This window comes from Cetorhinus maximus, chromosome 3, assembly GCF_964194155.1.
Source record: "Cetorhinus maximus chromosome 3, sCetMax3.hap1.1, whole genome shotgun sequence".
NCBI classification, from domain to species: domain Eukaryota; kingdom Metazoa; phylum Chordata; class Chondrichthyes; order Lamniformes; family Cetorhinidae; genus Cetorhinus; species Cetorhinus maximus.
Window position 1 is genome coordinate 198,611,750 of NC_135881.1, and position 15,464 is coordinate 198,627,213.

The 15,464-nt window shown below is 45.5% G+C and overlaps 1 protein-coding gene across 1 annotated transcript in view; it reads left to right on the forward strand.

Moving 5' to 3' along the window:
- Positions 1-1,687: 1,687 nt before the first annotated feature.
- Positions 1,688-15,464, forward strand: part of acad11 (acyl-CoA dehydrogenase family, member 11) — a 157,314-nt gene continuing 143,537 nt past the window's right edge. Inside the window, exons 1-6 of the mRNA XM_078539581.1 lie at positions 1,688-1,872; positions 7,530-7,629; positions 9,391-9,516; positions 12,268-12,429; positions 13,716-13,880; positions 14,710-14,857. Coding sequence (XP_078395707.1) covers positions 1,745-1,872; positions 7,530-7,629; positions 9,391-9,516; positions 12,268-12,429; positions 13,716-13,880; positions 14,710-14,857 — 829 coding nt within the window. The 5' untranslated portion in view covers positions 1,688-1,744. The remainder of the gene's footprint in view (positions 1,873-7,529; positions 7,630-9,390; positions 9,517-12,267; positions 12,430-13,715; positions 13,881-14,709; positions 14,858-15,464) is intronic.

The following is a 15,464-nucleotide window of genomic DNA, read 5'->3' on the forward strand; positions in this document are numbered from 1 at the left end:
TCATAGGGACATTGAAAAAAGATTGTTTTTAAAAAATTTTCTTTGAACATCTCTTTTTACCAGATATTTAAATTTTTTTTTAAAAAAGCTGTTTGGCTGACAGTCAAGCATCATCCAATTGGGTAATGAGTCTTTTTGCTTTCCAAATGGTGAAGGAAGGCAGTGCTCACAAGGATGGATGTGTTGACCGATGAATGGCTGGAGCGTGGGGGCAAGTCATGTGATGAAACTTCCAGGAATACATTTAATCACAGTTGGCAACCCTACTCCCCATTGAGAAACCCCTTCCCCAGAATGGGCCTGCAAGTCTGCAGCAAACAAAAATTTCATCTCAGCAAATTGAGAATTGCAAAGTTGTTACAGCACAGAAGGAGGCCATTTGGCCTGTCGTGTCTGCACTGGCTCTCACAATGAGCAATTCACCTAGTGCCATTCTCCCACCTTCTCCCCATAACCTTGCACCTGCTTCCTTTTCAAATAGCAACACTATTCCCTTAAGGAAATTTTGAATGCCTAGGTTGAACCTGCCGCCACTCACTGCGTGAAAATATTTTTCCATATGTCACTTTTGCATCTTTTGCCAATTACGTTAAATCTGTGCCCCCTCGTTCTCAATCCTTTCATGAATAGGAACAGTTTCTCTCTATCTACACTGTCCAGACCCCTCATGATTTTGCACACCTCTATCAAATCTCCTCTCAACCTTCTCTAAGGAAAACATTCCCAAATTCTCCAATCTGAAGCTCCTCATCCCTGGAACCATTCTCGTGAATCTTTTCTGCACTCTTTCCAATGCCTACACATCTTTCCTATAGTCTGGCGCCCAGAACTGGACACAATACCTACAACTGAGGGCAAACCTGGGAGAAACAATCATTAAAGGCATTAAAAATAATCATGTGTCTTTTTCTTTTGCAAGTCACCCTCGATCTCGAGGGGCTGCCTAAGATACTGGAGGCATTTTCTTTGAAGGCCTCTCTTTATTAATTGGAAGTGACTCCCCCAGTCTGACAATACATCAATTGTAAAATTCTCGATGCAAATCCCTCCATGGCCTCCCCCTTCTCTATAATCATCTCCTTCAGCTTCCACAACCCTCTGAGATATCTGTGTTCCTCTCATTTTGATCTCTTGATTTTAATCGCAGCAGTTCTGGAATTCCCTCCCTACACCTCTCCCCTCTCTACCATCTTTCCTCCTTTCAAACACTCCTTAAAACCTACCTCTTCGACCAAACCTATCCTAATACCTACTTATGTAGCCCAGTGTCAAATATTGCTTTATAAAGCCCCCCGTGAAGTAACTTGGGATGTTCCATTATGTTACCAACATAGGTAGCACCTTTAAGACACGGGGCACTATACAAATGCAGGTTGTTGTTGCATTGCCTCATGCATAAATAGATTCCCTGAGCCAATAAGAAAACTACAAATCCTGGAAATGCACAGCAGCCTAGTCAGCATTTGTACAAATTTGTTCTGAGGACCTAAATCCTAAATGTGTCTTTTTACAGGTGCTGAGCATTGTCATTCACACTTTTTTCATGAAGACCCCTTGAGGCCCGAACCAGTTGCATCATTCCCAACCAGGAAAACCGTGCAGTCTGTGAGTTGACAGTCAGTCTATAGATCCGAAAGCTTTATTGACATTGAGGTCTTTCCCTTTTCTGCCTTACGGGTTCCCTCTGGTGGGGCTGTTGGGTCAGACCAGTCTGCCAGCTGAAAGCTCTCTCTGTGTGTGTACCATGGCTGAGACCACTCCAGTCCGGGATAATCACGCCTTTGATGAAGAGGCAGTGGAGACACTTTTATCCTCACGGATCCCAGGGTTTCCAAAGGACCCGCACGAACCCTTCATCGTTAGACAGTACAGGTAACACTCACTAAACCCCGCTGTAGACCCAAAGGCCCCACGTTACAAACAAGCACTTGGCTCTGGCTATATATATCTCTATGGAGCGTAATGTTAATTTGCCCAGAACCAGAATGCCGAGTCCATTTGTTTCTGTGCTGAAGGTCTCACGGTCTCTTGAATCCCCGGGACATTTCCCCCCAGCTCTGACCCCCCCCCAGCCTGTCTCAAGACAAATTGCAAAGCACCAAAATGCGATTTGGGACAACACAGAAAGTGTTTACATTCGAAACCTGCCTGCAAACATTTGGTCCTTAACCACCCCACCCCCTGCCCGGCAAATGGTCAATATTTCAACAGCCGGAGGCGAAATATTTCAGCTCAATTAAATCTAGTGCGATTGCTATTTCCTGACTCCAGATTTGCCCTGGTTTATTTCTCCAGCACAGCCTCCATTGGGAGCCTGTTGCCAACGCTGTTCAACTGTTGCTGGGCAGAAATGTAAAGGGATAAGGTTTCTCCCAGCTCTCTATTCAAACATTTAGGAGGCAAGGGTTTTTTTAAAAAATCATTTCTGGGATGTGGGGTTCGCTGGCTGGGCCAGCATTTATTGCCCATCCCTAGTTGCCCTTGAGAAGGTGGTGGTGAGCTGCCTCCTTGAACCGCTGCAGTCCATGTGGTGTAGGTACATCCACAGTGCTGTTAGGAAGGGAGTTCCAGGATTTTGGCCCAGCGACAGTGAAGGAACGGTGATATATTTCCAAGTCAGGATGGTGAGTGACTTGGAGGGGAACTTCCAGGTGGTGGTGTTCCCATCTATCTGCTGGCCTTGTCCATCTAGATGGTAGTGGGTCTTGGGTTTGGAAGGTGCTGTCTAAGGAGCCTTGGTGAGTTGCTGCAGTGCATCTTGTAGATGGTACACACTGCTGCTACTGTGCATCGGTGGTGGAGGGAGTGAATGTTTGTGGATGTGGTGCCAATCAAGCAGGCCTGTAATTTCTTGGATGAATTGATGCTTTTTAGCTGGAATGCAAGTCTTGTAAAAGCAGAGGATTCTCATTAAGCTGCGAGAGTTCTTGTAGTTGAATTGCCAGGAGGTCAGGTGAACTTGAAGTCAGAACAGGTTGGGAGGAAGAGTCCTTCTCCCACTTTCAAGGTATAGCTGTACATTACACAAAAACAAAAATAGCTGGAAAAACTCAGCAGGTCTGACAGCATCTGCGGAGAGGAACACAGTTAACGTTTCGAGTCCGTATGACTCTTCATCATAGAGTCATATGGACTGGAAACGTTAACTGTGTTCCTCTCCGCAGATGCTGTCAGACCTGCTGATTTTTTCCAGCTATTTTTGTTTCAGATTTCCAGCATCCACAGTGTTTTGATTTTATGTAGCTGTACATTACCTTGGCTTATTAGCTGTTTTACAGCTGGTTAGATGATTTAGAAAGTGTTTTGGATGGGTATCTGTTTCAGATCATCTTCTGCTGTTAACTTTAACAGCAGGTAACAAACATGGCCACCTTACCCATGTGACCTGCTTCAAGCCCAAAGTCCTTTTCCAAATGAGGTGGTCTAGCTGTAAACTTCCTGTGTCGTTGCTTTTCACACCCTGAGAATTTCAGACAGCCAAGATATTTGTGTTTGTAGATGAGGAGCCATCACAATACAATGAAAGGTCGATGACTCCATTTCATATTCACCCCTAACCCATTGAGTTTTGAGGCCTCTGTTGCCCATGGGGGAACAGAAAGAAGAGTGGGTTGGTAGGTCATAGCCTTTTCTGTTGATGGTGCAGCCTTAAAAAAAGGGGTGTATGAATTTCACGAGAGCCTGTGTTTGTCCGTATTTTAATTAGGTATTTGTTTGAGTACCAGGACTGCCTGGAGCTGAATACTGCCAAGTCACATGATAAGCTACAGCCATCTTAAACAGCTTTTGGTGTCCGCCTCCTAAAATGCAGCTTTAAAATTTGTGATATCTTCATGCCTACACCGGGCGTGACAATACGTTGCACAGGGGGAGAAAAAACCAAACAATTATTACACAGCAGCTTTTGTTTTTAAAATGTATAACCTGCAAATAATGTCAACATGCTGCTGTTCTATTTAAGATCTTTGATGTGAAAACAGGTTTACCCAGTGAATAATTCTGAGAGAATAAGAGGGGTTTTGTTTTCAGCTTTTACAACCCCCACGGCTTTTAGGTCTTAAAATTCACCCAGGTATTTTTTTTGCCAGGTGTGTATTGGATCCGTCGTTTCTCACCCTCTCTTGTGGTTCTCATTCTCCTCCCGTTCCCCTCAGGCAGACCTGAAATAAGCTGCTGCAGTTGCCAAGCAAAGAGCTACAGTGACTCTTGGTAATGATTGAACTTGGAAGTGATTTACCCGGGTGCATTCACAATGTGGATCCAGTCAAACCCTCGAGATTTGAACTGTGTTATCAATACTCTCTGAATTACCAAGGCCCCTGGCTGACCACTACAAATGGAAACGCTCGGCTTATATATATATATATATATATATATAAAAAAACTTCATGAACAGGTTCATCACTCAAAGAACGAGCTAATGTGCCGGCTGGGATTTTATGGTCTGGCAGTTTTCCACGGGTGCCCAGTTGGTGCCCTATCAAGCTATTAGTATAAGAGTTCAATGCTTTGTGTTGGTTAATTCTTGTACCAGTTTAGGAATGGGAACAAAGATCTTGGTGTGGACCAAGTGGTTAGAAACCTCACAGAACACATTCCTGTGGGGCAGGGACCACAGGAGCGACTCAGTAAAATGGACCCAATTGGCTGTAAAATTAAATCGACATCTTGGGCTTCTGCTCGATTCCCTTTGCAGGGTCAGAGAGAGCTTTCTAAACGCTTTCTATCTGTTTGACAAGTTATGGACGCGTTTAAGTTGTGTGCGAGCATGCGAGGTAGATTCTAGCCCAGCGGGTGTTCCCAGATCCTAGGTTGCGACTGTGATTGGGGTCGCGGCCACACGGAATAGGGTCGCGAGAAATAAAATAACGCCCATCCCTCAATTCCTCGTATTGTGGGAAGTAACCAATCGCAAGGTGAGCTCCCGGCGTCGGACACTTTGATTGGCTGCAGCGGCTCTGGTTAAGCCTGCTGTGATGTAACGATGCATCTATGTAAACATGTCCGAAGTTTCTCGGAGTGGCTCCTCAGAGCAGCGGTGATGGAGGTGGACGCGGAGTTAGTGACTGGCCGGCGGCAGCTTGGTCATGGAGGACCTGCATTTTCATCACAGATTTTCACATTTCTATGATGTATATGTTGATCTATTATACTGATATGAAGATGCGTTATGTAAAACATTAATTTATAATATTATCGGCTGGACCTACACGTGTATTGATATTTTTGAAAAGAATACTTTCCCTAAGCAAATGATGCTGGCTTACAGCAGCTACTATGTTGCATTTGCAAAGGACACTTGCTGCTTTATGGAGACACAAAGCCTACGGAGCTCTTAGAGAGAGGTCACGTGATCCAGCTCTTGGGTGAAAAGATACAGTCAGAGCGAGACTGCCAGTACAACCAATTGGGACAATAGCCTTACCCTATCTCTCTTTCTTCTGAAACCTCGCTCACCAAAACTGAGCTTTTTGTGATTTGAAAAACCCACCAGAAAACCTCATTGCTGCAAACTGAGGGTTCATAAAGGACGATTCCAAATAAACACCAATGTCTGCAGTAAGAAACCACAAGAAGCAGCAGCTATTGTGGACTGGGACCCTTCAGCTGTAAATAAGCCGCTGGACGATCCCTGAATACACTTTTTTCTGACTTGTTACTTGGCCAAGATTTTAATATCTGATCCTCTGCAGCATTTTACTTTGTTTTGCGCGCTTGGGATGGGGCGGTGGGGTGGGGTGGGCATTGTGTGTTTTTACATTAGTGGGTAGTTGGACACAATTGTACATTTGTTAATAATGTCTATTTCTTCACCTGAGAGAGTTTTAGCAATAAAACTAACTCTTTACTTTTTGGCCAAGGGAACCTGGCTGGCTTATTTCTTGCACTGACCTGCACACCGTTAAATATATATTAAGTTGGCAATATCACCTCCCTTTTAAATTCAAACTCTGTTATGACAAACTTGGGGCTGGGACAAAGAGTTTGTCCCTGCTGACCTGGCTGTAACAATATGCAAACTTTAGTAATTATATAATGAATGTTACTATGCTGCTTTACTGCTGTTTTACTTGTGTTGGCGTCAGGGGTCACACTCACTTTCAGGTGTAAAACTGTGGTTGTATTGGAAAATAGCTTGGGAAGTGTTGTCTGAGACACTCTGTGAAGGGAGCAGGCTTAATGGGCCTTCTTCCCCCAAACTTTGACGTTAAGCCAACTGAGCTTCACTGATGCTATTATGTCTTGAAGCCCCTCCACAAATACTCCTTCAATTGTGTTCAACAGCAGTAAAACAAGCTTAAAATTGATGAAAATTACCTGTAGAATTTTTTGGAAGTAAGGTAAACAGAAGGTGACATTTTGGCCATGTTTTCCCATGTGCTTGCAGACAGTTTGCAGACAGTTTGCAGACAGTTTGCAGACAGTTTGCAGACAGTTTGCAGACAGTTTGCAGACAGTTTGCAGACAGTTTGCAGACAGTTTGCAGGCTCGTTGAAATGAATGCAAGGAAAACCCGGGACTAGTGAGCGCACAGGCAGAAAACCCTCTACTTAAACATTGTAATGTGCTAACATCCTGCTATAGTGCCCGTTGTTGCTCAATAACACCACTCTTGCCTCTGAATCAGAAGGTTGTGGGTGCAAGCCCCACTTTTGGGACTTCAGGAATTAATCCAGGCCAACACTCCTAATGCAGTACTGAGGGAGTGCTGCACTGTCAGAGGTGGAGTCTTTTGGATGAGACTTCAGCTAAGGCCCCTTCTGCTCTCTCAGGTGGACGTAAAAGATCTCATGGAACTATTACGAAGAAGAGCAGGGCAGTTATCCCTGGTGCAAAAACAAAAATACCAGGAAAAACTCAGCAGGTCTGACAGTATCTGCGGAGAGGAACACAGTTAACGTTTCGAGTCCGTATGACTCTTCATCAGAATCTTCATCAGAGTCCGATGAAGAGTCATACAGATTTGAAACGTTAACTGTGTTCCTCTCCGCAGATGCTGTCAGTCCTGCTGAGTTTTTCCAGGTATTTTGTTTTTGTTTCAGATTTCCAGCACCCGCAGTATTTTGCTTTTATCTTAGTTATCCCTGGTGGCCCTGGCCAATATTTATCCATCAATCAACATTACTGAAATAGATTATCTGATCATTATGTTGTATTGTTTATGGGAGCTTGCTGTGCACAAATTGGCTGCTGTTTCCTACAACAATGACTACACTTCAAAAAGGACATCGTTGGCTGTGAAGTGCTTTGGAACACCTCTATATACATGTATGTCTTTCTTTAAGCGTGGTTTATTGAAATCACATAATTGAACACTCAGTCACATTTGTTTACATAACAAGTCATTCCACTCCAAACAGTTACATGTTTCTGAAATACTTTGGATGCTTGGAGATGATGAGAGAAACATTTTCCGCTTGCAAAATTATTCGTCGGTCCCAAAACTATAGTAGCTTTTATTAAAAAAAAATCTGTCTCCAGATGGGTTTACAGATGCGTTCCTAACATTCTCTTGTGTTTTGTTGCAGAAAGGGACAGTCCAACCCAACATTCCATATCCAGAAGGGAAATGAGGAGTATGTACTGAGGAAGAGACCCCCTGGGACACTCCTGAAAGGAGCGCACCAGGTACGGTAACCTCACTGTCAAACTACTGTGATTGTTAGTAAAGCTACTGATAATAGTTGCAATGATCTCAACTTTGTCAAAGTTACTGAAGTAACGATTTTAAGTGTGTTTGGAAAAATATAAGCGAAGGTATTCCAGGAAAGCAATCAGAGGGAGGCGCCACGCATTGGTACACCAGTGCCCATGGTGTGGCAGGCTAATGCTTGGCATCAATGCTTCCTTACTTGTCAGCTGCTGTTCAGTTGATAGCACTTTCACCTCTAAGTTGGAATGTTCTGGGTTCAAGACCAGGGTTTGAGCAGAAATTCTAGGCTGACACTCTGGTGCAAAGCTTTAATAAAGAGCAGGGTAGTCCAGGCCAAAACGTAACCCTCAGTCAACACTACTTTTAAAAAAAAGATTATCTGGTCATTAAAACATTGCTGTTTGTGGGAGCTTGCTGTGCATAAGTTGGCTGCCACTTTTCCTTCATTCCCTACTGTGCACATTCTTCACATTTGAAAGTAATAGAATTATCCAGGAATGTCAATTAAATGAACAAACACCTTGGGGGCGGTGGGGTGGGGGGTGCGTGGGGGGTGCTTGAGGAGGGGGGGGGAGGGGGGGGGTGTGTGGGGGGGTGGTGGGGGAATGAGTAAATAAAATACAAGAGACAGTAAAATAGATGGAGCTATTGACCTCAGGTTGGTTAGCTTAATTGGCTATATAGCTAGCGTGTGATGGGGAAATGATATCAATAGTGTGGGTTCAATCCCCATACTGGCTGTAGTAATCCATGGAGGCCTACCTCCTTGCCTTGCCCCAGAGTGGTAACCAAGTGTCTTTCTTAAATGGAGAGAAATGCTGATGGTCCTTTGTGGACTATGCCCCACATATTGACTCACATAATCAGGTCTCTCCTCATCCCCTGTCTACCTAGGATAGATTCCATGTGTTAGGATTGAGACGAGGAGAAATTTCTTCACTCAGAGGCTTGTGAATCTTCGGAATTCTATACCCCAGAGGGTTGGGGATGCGCCATCGTTGAGTACATTTAAGGCTGGGACAGCCTGGTCTCTCAGGGAATAAAGGGATATGGAAAGTGGGCGGGAGAGTGGAGTTGAAGCCCAAGTCCAGTCATGACCATGTTGAATGGTGGAGCAGGCTTGATGGGCCGAGTGGTCTAGCCCTGCTCCTATTTCTCGTGTTGTGTGTTCATGTTAAATAATTGGAGTATGTTATGTATAATCTACTAATAAATGGGACCAGTAGGGTGATGGCAGCATAGTAATAATGTTACTGAACCAGTAATCCAGGGGCCTGGACTAATACTCTGGAGACACGAGTTCCAATCCCACTCATGGCAGCTGGGGGAATTTGAATTCAATTAATTAACAAATCTGGAATAAAATGCTAACCTCAGCAATAATCATGAGATTACTGGATTGTCATAAAAACCCATTAGCTTCACTAATGTCCCTCAGGGAAGGAGATCTGCCATCCTTACCTGGCATGGCCTACATCTGACTCCAGGCCTGCAGCAATGTGGTTGACTCTAAAACTGCCCTCTGAAATGCCCTAGCAAGCCACTCGGTTGTTGCACACTGTTACAGAGAGCACTGTGGTTCACCACCACCTTCTCAAGGGCAATTCAGGTTGGGCAATAAATGCTGGCCCAGCCAGTGGTGCTCACTACCCCAAGCACAAATTTTAATAAATAGTTGCGCCAGTAACGGATATGAATAAGGGAGAAACTCTGAACGGCTGTTTCTTTCCTTTCAGGTGGGTAGAGAATATCGAGTGCAAAAGGCGTTATTTGAGGTGGGATTTCCTGTACCAAAGCCCTTGCTGTTTGTAGATGACTGTTCCATTATTGGCACTGACTTCTACGTGATGGAGCATGTGCAGGTATGTAGGACGGGAGCGTGTACAATGGCCAGAATTTTGACATCGGCGTGCAGGGGGCGGGCCCGATGCGCCGATGTGTAAAATGACGCGTGGTGACGTTGGGCGTGCCTCCCGACATCACCGTGCGTCACTCAGATCTTTCGTTCGGCGGGCGCGTGCAATTCATAAACATGTCCCAGCTCGGGGGACACGGTCACATGAGGGGGACATGTGTAAATAATTTTTATGTTTCTTTATTAAAAAAAAATCTCAATACGTACTTAATCTCCCTGAGGCAGCTCCACGCGAATGAGCGTAAGCTCCGACTCTCCCTCTTGCCCCCGCCCGCACGGGTAGCGCTGGCCGGGTCTTCATTGGCTCGTCCACGTAAAATGGCGGCGAAGAGCCGATCGCGGGCGGCGATTGGCTACACGCCTGCCTGTGCCTGTCCCCAACCTGGCCCACCCGACAGGCAGAAAACTCTGCCCTATGTGTTAAGGGAAATCCTTCACGGCTTAGCAAATGGTTTAAATAACTCTTTAATTTGCAATATGCTTTTTAATTACAATATTTTTGTTTGCTGGGATTGTTCTCCTCGGAGGAGAGAAGGTTAAGGGAAGACTTCGTTCTGAGGGGTTTTGATAAGAGTAGATGGGGAGGAACCATTTTCACTGGGAGGGGAGGCCGTTAAACAGGACACAGATAATTAGCAAAAGACTTTGCGGGGGGGGAGATGAGGAGAAATGTATTTATGTAGCGGGTTATTGCGATCTGCAATGTGCTGCCCGAAAGGTTGGTGAAGCAAATTCAAAATAACTTTCAAAAGGCCGGTGGATAAACGCTTGAAAAGGAAAAAAATTTGCAGGGCGCTGGGAGAAAAGCAGAGCGTCAGTTCAATTAGTTCAGATTAAGGAGTGAAAGATCCATCGCACTCTACAAAGGTGATCAGGCTGTTCTCTCAATGTCCCGGCAAACGCCCCTCCCTCAGCTAACACCACCAAAAGCACATTCGTTGATTTTTCGTCTTGTTGCTGTTTGTGGGATCTTGCTGTGCCTACATTTTGACGGTAATTCATTGGTGTTGAGGAGCTTCGGGCCATTCCAAAGACATGATAAAACTCGGATTCAGTCTTTCTGTTAGGCTGCCCATCTGCCTTCCTTTGTTTCCCTCCATTTTGCCAGTGCCGCTCAGAGTTCAGCTCAGCAGTTGTCCAAGAGTGGTTCACAGTGACTTTCTCTTTCTCTGCGCTCCATATACTGCCCATAATCGGCACAGCTGAATCCTGCAGCCTGCTATGTGAGCAGTCATGGGCACAAAGCCCACAACTCTGAGGGCTTTATATTTTAAAAAAAGCACCTTGTACTCTGCGCCCTCAGGATTACATGTTAATAACGGCAGAAGAGGGGCCGATTGTCTCCTCTGGGACCCGCCGGATGTTAATGTTGTAATTGTGCTCCGGTGGAATACATGCTTTACGTTGGTAATTAAGCACAGTTGTCGCCAATTGGGGAAGGATTAGGGAATCATTTTAAGAGTATGTAAACCAGTTCACTCTGAGTGTCTGGGAGGAACTGGGACAGTCTGTGCCTTTACTTTGCTGTCTTGGAAATAAACCTGGTTTAAGGCACAGGCTGGCTTCAGACTCATTCTTCCTCACGTTCAATTATTGGAATTAACACCGGACAGCCAGCAGCTGTACCATCCTGGAGGCGCACAGTGTGGGGTTGAATCTGACCTGGCACTCGTGGCTAGACTGGAGAAGCTGGGGTTGTTCTCCTAACAGCAGGGAAGGCCAAGCGGAGATTTACTAGAGCCATTTAAAATCATGAAGAGTTCAGGTAGAATAAATAGAGAGAAACTGTTCCGAATGGCTGAAGGGCTGATAAATCAGAGAGCAGAGACTTAAGGTGATTGATCAAAGAACCAGGGGGCGACATGAGGAAAAACCTTTTACTCAACGAGTGACTAGGGTTTGGGATGCAATGCCTTAAGGCTGATGGATACAGATTCAACAGTAGCTTTCAAAAGGGAATTGGATAAATACTTGAAGGAGAAAAATAATTGCAGGATCTGGGGATAAGAGTCCGGAGGGTGGGACTAATGGGATTGCTGTTTGAAAGAGCCTGTCCAGACTGGATGGGCTGAATGGCCTCCTTCAGTCTTGTAATATTCTACGTTTCTATATGACCTCCTGGCTCGGACCTTTGGCATGACCTGGGCACATTCCTAAAATGGGCTTGCTCGCAGGCAAGGGCCTTGTGCTGGGATTGTAGGGTTGCCAGCGATGGGGCGGAAGCTGCTGGCCTGCCTGCATTGAGACTTGAAGGTTGTCATGGGAGTGGAGGAAATGTTAGGGAAAAAAAAGTCCCATCACCTCAAGTCATTTTTTGGGGGCCGCTCCTCCATTTGGGTCCCCCCAGTGGACGAAGTCAACGGAGTGTGAGATGGGAGGTAGGGGACACATCCTCTCCACTGCATTAAAGTGTTTTCACCTGCTCAGATACTTACTGGGAATGCGCTGCCTGAGTGGAAACCTGATACAACGGCTCTCCGTCCCCGTTTCCTCGTTGTGCCTGGGAGATCAACATTCCCAGGCTCTAGGAGGGAAAGTCTATTCTTATCAATTAACGTTCACGTCTCGATTTTGAAATGAAGTCCTGGGCTGCACGAGCTGCCGTCTCCAATGAAATCAGAGGGCCCGAGAGTTGCGATTTTGACACCAATTCACTTTGATTTCTTTTTTTTTACATTCTTGTGCATTTATGATCCAGGGACGGATATTTCGCGATTTGACCCTTCCAGGCGTGAGCCCGGCAGAACGCGCAGCCTTGTACTTTGTCATGATAGTAACGTTTGCTCGACTTCACTCAATTGATTGGAAAGCCCTGGGACTGCAGGGTTACGGTAAAGAACACAGTTACGCCAAGAGACAGGTTCGTCTTCCAATTGAAAATGTCTTTTCTTTTTTTGAAACTCCTGGTAATGAGCCACCATAATTTTCCAACTATATGACTGCCCCAAATATAATGTGCACTTAGACTTTCATGAATGAAAGTCAAGTTGGCTTTATCTCCATGTATAACACACCAGTTTTCATGCCACATGGAAGTAGTACAACTGTAGGGTGAAAATTCCATCAAATAGCTGCCGTCTAATGCAGGGTTCTCATACCTGTTGTCTTTGGTGACACTTTCCTGGGGTGAAGTATCACTGGTGATGGCAGCCCTTGGCTGAACTAACCTTTTTAATAAGTGATGTTTAACGGTAAAGTGTCAGCGGGATTGGAGCCTTATAGCCCGACTTAATCTTGTCCCCATCCAATGTCCCGACACATGCCCACTTTTCAACAGGAGTTGCTGGATTTTGATGAGTGTTGGAATCCCAGCTCACCTCCTGCCGCCCAGCCTCACTGAGACCGAATGTGGACCCCCATCACCCCCGACTCCACCCAACCCCCCCCAACCCCAGACTGAGATCAGCTAACTGGGTACAGCGCGGGAACAAAACCTGGAATCCTCTTCAACATATAGCTCACTGAATCCAAATGCTTATTCTCTATGCAGGCTTTTGGGCAAACTAACTGAGGGCATTACTCGCACCTTCAAATCCCACCACGGCAGCTGTGGAATTTAAATTCAATTAATAAAATCTGGAATTGAAAGCTACTCTCAGTGATGGCGACCACGAAACTGTTGTTGCTCATCATAAAAACCCATCTGGTTCACTAATGTCCTTTAGGGAAGGAAATCTGCCATCCTCACCTGGTCTGGCCTACATGTGACTCCAGACCCACAGCAATGCGGTTGACTCTTAACTGCCCTCTGAAATGGCCGAGCAAGCCACTCAGTTCAAGGGGCAATTAGGGATGGGCAACAAATGCTGGCCTTGCCAGCGACACCCGCATCCCATCAAAGATGAAAGAAAATTGCAGTTATGCGTCTGCACCTATTTTATATGATGATGTATTTTTCCATGTCGGTCAATAATAGGCAAACTTTCATAATTATATACTGACTGTTACTGTGCTGCTTTATTGCTGATGTCCGGCGCCATGTTCATTTTCAAGTGTTAAAATGGGGTCACGTTGGGAAATATTTTGGGAAACACAGCTGTAACCCATTTCCCAGTCATTTGCTTTTGAGAATGGTGCTCCGATGATGGATTGCCTGCTTAAACGCACAGTTGGAAACGAATAGATTCTCCTTTCCCCCGCACTCAGGTTTTAACGTGGACGGCACAATACAAGGCAGCAGCTTCCGCTGAGGTTCTCGCCATGAACAAGCTGTCAGACTGGCTGGTCAACAATTTGCCAGATAACGAACAGGAAGCAACGATAGTCCATGGTGACATCTGGATTGAAAACTTAATATTTCACCCCACTGAGGTAACCCCTGTTCTGTTCCTGTCCCTGCATTCAAAGTGGCTCAGCGTCATGTCTTGATTTGTAAGTTTTAAAGTGCCCCATGCTCCTCATTCTACCTGCAGTTATTCAGAGCATAGCTGCCTTGTATCGGTGATTGTTGGGGGCCACATCTGGAGCACTGTGTGCAGCTTTGGTCTTCTTACCTAAGGAAGAAATACCCAATGAAGATTCAGTGGATTGGTTACTGAGGGAATTGTCCTGTGAGGAGCGATCAAGTAGACTAGGCTGATATTGCCTGCCTGGAGTTTAGGAGAATGGGAGGTGATCTAATTGATAAATATTAAATTCTTAAGGGCTTGACAAGGTAGATGCTGAGAAAACATTTTGCCTGTCTAGAACACGGGGTCACAGTCTCAGGTTAATGGGTCGGCCACTTAGGATTGAGATGAGGAGAAATTTCTTCACTCAGAGTGTCGTGAATCTTTGGAATTTTCTATCTCAGAGAGCTGTGGAGGGTCAGTCATTGAGTAGGTTCAAGTCAGAGGTTAATAGATTTTTGGGCGCTGAGGGAATTAAGGGACATTGGGATGGTGTTTGAAAGTGGAGTTGTGGTAGAAGATTCGCCATGATCTTGTCGAATGATGGAGTAGGTTTGAAGGGGTAAATTGTCTACTTCCGCTTCTTTTTCTTACAAACGACCTTCCCCAATCTCAAAGGCAGAGGGAGACCAACACAGAATTTGCTCATTTTGGTTTTGAAAGCTTCCCTATAACACATGCGTACATATGCACACACTGTTTGTGTCTAGTTGACTTGCTTAATCATAAAAAGTTATGTGTTTAAACCCTAGGCTCGAGTGGTTGCTGTGTTAGACTGGGAACTCTCTACCATTGGAAACCCTATTGCAGACCTGGCCTATGCCTGTGTGCCTTTCTATTGGCCCAGGGGAACCCCTTTTCCAGGACATAACACTGATATTGCCATTCAGGATGTGGAGGGTAAGTTACTAAAAGTGTACCGAGCATCATATTCTCAGTTATGGAGGCCCTGAAAATGAGCTATTTCTGTCAGCGTTGGACCCCAGAGATAGTACCTCCATTTATCAAACACCTTGCAGTGTTGACCTCACTGTAAAACGCCTGATCTCTCCCTATTTAGGGTTTTGCATGTACAAAATTCAGGGCGTCCGCCCAGCCAGAAGTGACACTAGTTGAGGGCTTTGGTGTGTGGGAAGGACAGTGAGGATGTGGTTGTGGGGGCGGGAGGGGGTGGAGGGGGTGGATTGGGTGTGGGGTGCAAACGTGGTCTGCCATTGACCATCAGAAATGCCGTGAAGCCAGGAGAGGCAACCCTTTTCCTCCTGGTCTAATCCTCTTGTGCTTGCCTGTGCACAGAGCAATGGCAGGTTAACCAGGTGTCAGCCATATAATCAAATCCACTTGTGGCCTGATCCAGCACATCAGCACAATTTTCCCTTTTCTTCCATTGGAAATTGCTGGAAATGTCGAGCGGAAACCCAGGCTGATTTTTTTCCCCACTCTCTGAATCACCAGCATTGTTGCACCACAACCACTGCCACAGAGTGAGATCATTGGGTGGAAGTTT